Source organism: Octodon degus, unplaced genomic scaffold (genome assembly GCF_000260255.1).
Source record: "Octodon degus isolate 3935 unplaced genomic scaffold, OctDeg1.0 scaffold00026, whole genome shotgun sequence".
In the NCBI taxonomy this organism is placed as follows: domain Eukaryota; kingdom Metazoa; phylum Chordata; class Mammalia; order Rodentia; family Octodontidae; genus Octodon; species Octodon degus.
The window spans coordinates 5,005,127-5,012,228 of record NW_004524602.1 but is presented as its reverse complement, the minus strand read 5'-3'; the positions used below and the strand labels follow the sequence as shown (position 1 = coordinate 5,012,228).

Genomic DNA, 7,102 nt, shown 5'->3' with positions numbered 1-7,102 from the left:
TAAAATAACAGGGAAATAACAATAGCTAATACACTGCATATTCTTATCTTTAAAGTAGTTATTTACAGTACAAGATATAGGCATTACAATTTCTCCAATCGGTGCTAGCACAAAAAAAATGGAATGTTTCATGAATTTGCATGTCATCCTTGTGCAGGGCCATACAAATCTTCTCTGTATTATTCCAATTTTAATATACGTGCTTCCAAAGCAAGCAGAGATTCTGTATCTTTTGAAACACAAGCACACCGATAGGAAGTATTTGCTGTTGAAGCACAGGAAATAATTTAAACTTCTTTTCTACCTACCCTCTTTTCTTCTTGCCTCCTGCCTAAGGCAGGATCTATTACTCTTGAGCCCTGTACAGGATTAAATTAACGTGTGTATTAATGTAATAATGTGCATTAATGTCTTTTTTTTTTTGGTACCAGGGACCTGACTCAGGACCTTGCATTTGCTAGGCTGATGCTCATGATGCTGAGCTATCTCCTGGGCCCCGTATCAATGTCTTAAATTAATAGCTATGCAATCTGTTTCTTTCTTTTTTTTGGCGGAACCAGGGATTGAACTCAGGCCCATGCACTTGCCAGGGAAGCGCTTATTCCACTGAGCCATTTCCCCGGCCCCTGCAATCTGTATAGTATGAGAAAAATAAGGGAGCTATGGCCTTGCCTTAGAAATCTGGGGTTAAAGCCAGTGTGGTGGTGTACACCTCTAATCCCAGCACTCAGGAGACTGAGGCAAGAGGATCACTTCAAGTTCAAGGCCAGCCTGAGCTACAACATGAGGTCAAGGACAGCCTTAACTGTATAGTGAGACCCTGTCTCAAAAAACCCAGAACAACAAGAAGTCTAGGTTAATATTCCACCTCTACTATTTAGTTCCAAATATAACTGTAGGCAAATCAATTCTACTACCCTTTGGCTCCTTCATTTATAAAGTAAGACATGATTTATACCTTAGAGGTTTTGCAAAAAATAAGATTATGGTCATAAAGGTATTTTATAAATATAAACAGATGCTAAGCAAACTATGACCACAGCTATAGTAATTACAGAACATCCCTTCAGGATAGGCCAGTACTCAGTCCAAGGTCAGATAGGGTGGGGAGACAGGGATGAGACACTTAAAGCCCCTAGAACTATTAGCCAGCACACTTGTCAAAACTAGACACAATTCTGTGCTGGGAAGATGGCACAAATCCAGCGTTCATACAACAATATCCAGAAGAGTTGTTTTGACACCACCTTAACTGGGATTTGATACTCAAGTCAGGCTGTTTCCATTTCACAAGCTCTTGAGCTAATATAATTAATTCATTTAATGCAGATTTACTAAATGCTTACTACGTATTCAGTTCTGTGGAAGGTCTTGACTATGGAATACATAAAAGGTTATGTTTTATGCTCTCAGATGCAAACTCCAAATGGAGATGTGGCATGTATACAAACACACCACGTGGCATGTGACACATAGGTTCTACCTAAACAAAAAGAATCACACAAGGTCAGAGAAGGAGAGGTCACATCCAGCCAGTCCAGCTGGAGTGTGGCAGAGATTTTACAGAAAAGGCAACAGCAGAGCCTTGACAGCACGGAGCAGACCAGGGAGGAAGCCGGTGGCAGGAACAGCAGGGCGGAAGTAATACAGTAGGGGCTATCACAGAAATAAAGTGGCTGGAAAGAGAAGCAATGAGCAGCAGTAGATAAGCACTGACAGCAGCCTGTGAGGAAAACTGAGACAGCTTGGGTAAGCGACGCTCGGGACCCCACTCTTGTCTGGAGACGAGTACGAACCCCACTCTCGTCTGGCCACCACATGCTCAACCCCCACGGTGCCTCATGTGCCATGACCCTAAGTGGCCTGTCGTGCTCTCCTGACACTACAGTGTCTCAGGAATGGAATGTGCTTTCTGCTCTCCTGTCCACTCTGCACCCAGCACAGTTCTGTGAGCAAAGTGAGTTAGAAGCTGGGCAATCTCAGGGGACGAGTCGGGCCAGACCACAGGAGGCGCCTGGGAGTGAAGCCAAGGACTTGCTTACCTGGACAAGGAATCCATACTCCAAGGTGGGGATGTTCTTGCAGTGACCACTGACCTGGTGAACATAGACAAGCCGCATGAGCCTCCCACGGAGCCGAGGCCCAAACAGATCCCCCCCCACACACCACTTAGGATTCTCCACAACTAGCAAAGCCCTAGCTGAAACCAGCCCAAGGAATCCCAGATCAGGAATGAAGCTTTCCACACACTGTGTCAGACTCTGGACCAGCGCTCACTTGTCCTTAACCTTCTTAAAGGATGGGCTAGCTTCGCCCACCAGCTGACTATCAAGCTCTAGGCAAAACCTAGTGAAATCAGAGTTTCTCTAGGACACCCATCTCCAGACTCTGATTTGATGCCTACTATCAGAAAGCCTGTCAGTTGAGAAATACACTTTCCAATCCCCAGTTCCGGAAAAAACCCAAAAGTGACACTGAGAAATACACTTTCAAATATTAAAAAACATGTTCCATTCTAACCACTTAGTTCACATGTCCAGGAATGATCTGCAATGGGCAGACAACCCCCACCCCCACCCCTCCTCGAAAGCTAAGCTCCCACATTTCCACTCCCTCCTCCTGGTGCCCAAGTCAAACCCTCCCCAGCCCATGTACCAAAGGAGAGGTCCGTGCTGGGGGAGGGAGGCCCGCGTGCTGGGGGCACAGGAGACCTGCCTGGGGGCTGGGAGGGTAGCCGAACACCTCTACTTTGGGGTTCTTCATGGTGCACGAGATGGAACGGTTCATGAGGCGCCCAACTCGAAGCTCCGGCACACCCAGTTTGCCCTTTAGCATAGAGTCCTGAATGATAGGGAAACTGGGAGACCTGGGGAGAGAGAACAAAAGGAAAAAGCTATGAAATTAGGGATTCAGTGCACGTCCACAAGGCGATTCAAGGTTAGCGTAGTAAGTCCTAGGCCTAAAATCTAAGTCAAAGACAAACTCCAGTCAGAGGAAAGTTCTGTAAGACTTTAAACTGTCAAGAAAACAATGTAACTGCACTGATTTAAGTTCTGTAAGACTTTAAACTGTCAAGAAAACAATGTAACTGCACTGATTTTTCTATCACCATCTGAATGTTCCCCAGCCTAGGACAATGAGAGAGGATAATGGTAGAGCCTAAGTGATTACGGCATTGAAGCCAGGTATGGAACGATCCCTTGGTGAGGATGTGCGTCTTTTTCTCTTTTTTTGCAGGGGGAGTTCTTTTCTGAGATAGAGTCTTGCAGTTCAGGCTGGCCCTGAGCTCACGTTATGGCTCAGGTTGGAGTCCTGAATGACAGAACATATGCTTGGCGGATGTCTGTCTCATTTATTTTGTTGTGAAAAAAAACGAATTGAGCGCTAAACACTCAGAGTGCTAAACACTGCAGAAGGAGAGAAGGAGCTGTACCCATAAGATGACCATCAACTATGTGACAATAATGGTGCTTGTGACACTACAAACCTAGGTTTTCATCTGTGCTGGAGAAGCTCAGACGGTACTAGAGAGTGATCAAAGAATGGAGCAATATTTATTTCTGGAACCTACCCAATAAACCAATGTACTCTTGTACAAAAGCAAGGAGTTGGTGCCTGGACTGCCTCTGCCTTCTTAGGACAGGGAATAAGGATGAGAGCCAAAGAAACGAAAGGTGGGAGGACCTGCACAACTGCCTCCAACACACACAAGCCAGGCATGATTGTGCTTTACATAAAGGATGAGATGTGAACAGTCAGTCAGGAGAAGGAGGACACAAAAGGGAGAGAGGACCACATGAATGACGTTCATAGTCAAAGGACAGAATTTAAAGGATCCAGGAAAAAGATGGAGATTAAATGAGGTACTCCAGAAGGTGGGTATGGGGTTGTGGCAAAACTGAGCTGAATAGAAAAGACTGGCTCTCGAGAAGCACTTACTTGGGGATGGGTGAGAAGATGCTGAGGCCAGCTCGAAACTTCTTGATGGTACCACTTGCCTTGAACCAACTGTGCCGCTTTTCCTGCTGGGTCTTCAAGAAATCGTTGCTTAGGTGTTTCCATTGTTGGGATGTGAACATACCCAGGATCCTGAGGGATCACATAAAACAGGCGTAGACACCATCAGGCAGAGGAGGAGGCCAAGAAATAAGGACCAAGAGAAGCAACTAACCTAAAACTCAGACCCAAGAACAACAAAGCTAATTATGGGGGAGTGTGTCTGCATACTTCCCTGGTTAGACCTGGTCAGACAGAAATGGACCATCCTAAAGTGCCTTTTATATCACAGGAAGGAAACACACACTCTCATTACCTTGCCAACAGCCTGAACAATTCTGACATACTTCGCCCTTAAAGGCAGACCTCATAGTAAGGCTTTAAAAGCTACAGAGTCTGACAAAGTTAGGCCCCCGACTGATGAACACTGGAGTTGAGAGCTTCCACAGGTGGATCATGTAGACTCACATGTCAGCCTACGATAGAATCCAACTTATGAACAACTATCCTGGAACCGAACTCATTTCTAAGTCAGGGTCTGTCTTTACTGTGAGGGATGACTACACTGAGGAGAGCAGAGGTGGTGGGATGAAGATGAGTATCACACGCTGCTTTGGGACTAGAGAAGAAAAAGACAAGACAAGTACTAACACTGTTGGGAGAAAAATTTCTTTCCTCGATTTATGGCTTCTAACTCCTAACCGGACTCATCCGTCCTTTCCCTCGTCCTTGATTGGTTCAATCATTATTCTATGCTGTTCATCTACATCCTTATCAACTGCTTCACCGTGACAGCTTTGGAAGGAAACACTCCATTCAAGGCTCAATCTGTCCATCCACATGCCCTGCTATAGCCTGGGTCCTGAAGATCGCCCATCTATGAAGGTCTGGTCCCCATCTGCAGGGATACTGGGAGGTCAAAGCACCCTTGCTTAAAGGAGGAAGTCACAGGGGGTATGGACCTGAAGGAGACTCCAGCCTCTCCCTTTCTTTTCACTTTTTTTTTTTTTTTTTTGCTTCCCAAGATCCACAAAGGAAACACTTCTTCCACCACGTGCTGCTGCCATGATGGCAGTGCTGCCACAGCCCAAACACCAGGGCACATGACCAGGAACTAAAACCTCTGAAACGGTGAGCCACAAAGACCTTCCCTCCTTTTAAGACGAAGATCTCAAGTATTTTCTGTATTGTAACGCAAAGCTGATTAACACATGCAACCATCTCTCTTTCCCTCACAGGTCCAAGATCAGAAAAATCAAAGTTCTTACTTTTTCAATTGAAGACCCAGTCCAAACCCTTCCTTATTCGATGGCTGGAAAACCTCAATTGATGGTTCTGTAAAGAAAAGAAAAAATTATTTGCATAGACATATCCCTATCCTCCTGCATGTCCAAAACAATGGTCTAAGGGGCCGAGGAGATGGCTCAGTAGAATAAGCGCTTGCCTGGCAAGCGCAATAGCTGGAGTTCAACCCCGGTCCTGCCCCCCCCCCAAAAAAAAACCCACAAACCCAAAATAATGGTCTACTGGAATCACTGCCTTCAATTCTTAAAGCTGTATCAGCTGGATACTGAACAGTAATGGTAGTGGGGGAAAATCTTCTGAGGCGGAAGGTGGATTCTGAAATGTCTAATCAATTTCAAAATCCTCAATAGGAAGCTGAGGGAGGGGATATAACTGATTTATTCAGAACCAGAGAAAACAATTTGATTAACCAAGAAGGCCTTTAGGGGATAGCTATCAGGTGAGTGAAGACAAAAACACAGAAAACTGGGGCTGGGGAGATGGCTCAGTAGAATAAGCGCTTGCCTAGCAAGCACAAGGGCCTGAGTTCAATCCCCAGTTCTGAGAAAAAAAAACACAGAAAACTGAAAGCACCTCTACCAGCAGCCTGTAGATGGCCGAGAGCAAGGCACTTATTCCAGGCAGGCGCTTATGCCTCCAAGCTGTATCCCCCACCCACCGGGACCTTATTCCTACTTCTTGATCTTTTTCCTCACCTGCCAGGCAGGCACTACACCCTGAGCTGTATCGCTGGCCCCTACTTTTCACAATTAAGACCATACTCAAGAGTACCCGCTTGCCTGAAGTTCCAGCTTTACCTGGTCCATCAAGGTACTGGGAGAGAGAAAATCTCAGCCTTAACACAATAGGTTCTGTCCGGAGGACCTTCCAGGCTGTAGATACTTCCTCCTAAAAGAACGAAGGAAAGAGTTTCCAGTTTACAACAAAGAATGGACTTGAAGTTCCCCCGTGACACACTCACGCACTGTCCTGCACACACCACTGTCTGCTGATAGTCTAGGAAAGACAGAGATGAATACATCTCCAAACAGTACTCCCGGCCTACATGACAACCCACAAGGCCACACAGACATGCTGTTGGCAGCTGCTAGCACCACTCACATCGAGGAAGCTGATGTTGATGTGGAGGTCAATGTCCACGTCGTCGATAGTTCCATATTCTCTACAGAGATAGAGGCAACACAGATGAGCCTCAGTGAGGCACAAAGGCAGGCACAGAGACTAAGGACAGAGGGAGAACGGAGCCTGGCGACAGGGAGAGGGAAGAGTGGAAGGTGGTTCTGTGTTTAGGGTCCCAGGTCCAAGCCCAAACCCCTCATGATCAGGGCCCCCTTGGGGCAGAGGGCCTCTTACCTTGAAGGTGAAATTGTTGGCATACAAGGGTTTAGGATAACAGGGAACGTCCATGCCAAGCAACTTCTATCATTAACTTCCTCATTTACCCCCCAACACCCCATAAAAAGGAAAAATGCCTAGTACTTTAATAACACAGAAAGACGAGGCAGGCTCCCCTGCTGTGCCTGGAGTGGAATCCCACCTGATGGACACAGAGTTCTCACTGTAGACCTCCTTCACGGCTTCGATGTCTGCGTCAAGCTGTGGGTGTCGGTACAGATCAGCTGCACAGCTCCCCTGAGAGAGCAGAAAAAGAGGTGACGGCAAGAGGTGGGAAAAGGGGGCCTGCCCCTTAGCTCAGTTATTTAAGCGGATGCTTCAACAAAGCAGTCAGGCTCAGGTTGCTGTGGTTCGATCCCCACAACTCAAGCCTGCCAAACCTGCCCTGAAGGCATTCGAAGCAAAA

General features: G+C 46.5%; 1 protein-coding gene and 1 non-coding gene across 2 annotated transcripts in view; both read right to left on the bottom strand.

Annotated features, from left to right (window-relative positions):
* Positions 1-7,102, bottom strand: part of Parp6 (poly(ADP-ribose) polymerase family member 6) — a 42,641-nt gene that overhangs the window by 28,128 nt on the left and 7,411 nt on the right. The window contains exons 5-12 of the mRNA XM_023712633.1: positions 6,839-6,933; positions 6,403-6,463; positions 6,099-6,189; positions 5,265-5,331; positions 3,940-4,089; positions 2,716-2,866; positions 2,043-2,096; positions 200-265 (exon numbers count right to left, since the gene is read on the bottom strand). Coding sequence (XP_023568401.1) covers positions 200-265; positions 2,043-2,096; positions 2,716-2,866; positions 3,940-4,089; positions 5,265-5,331; positions 6,099-6,189; positions 6,403-6,463; positions 6,839-6,933 — 735 coding nt within the window. The remainder of the gene's footprint in view (positions 1-199; positions 266-2,042; positions 2,097-2,715; positions 2,867-3,939; positions 4,090-5,264; positions 5,332-6,098; positions 6,190-6,402; positions 6,464-6,838; positions 6,934-7,102) is intronic.
* On the bottom strand, positions 113-214 carry LOC111816097. The gene has a single exon (XR_002820605.1). It is a non-coding gene; the product is annotated as a U6 spliceosomal RNA (small nuclear RNA).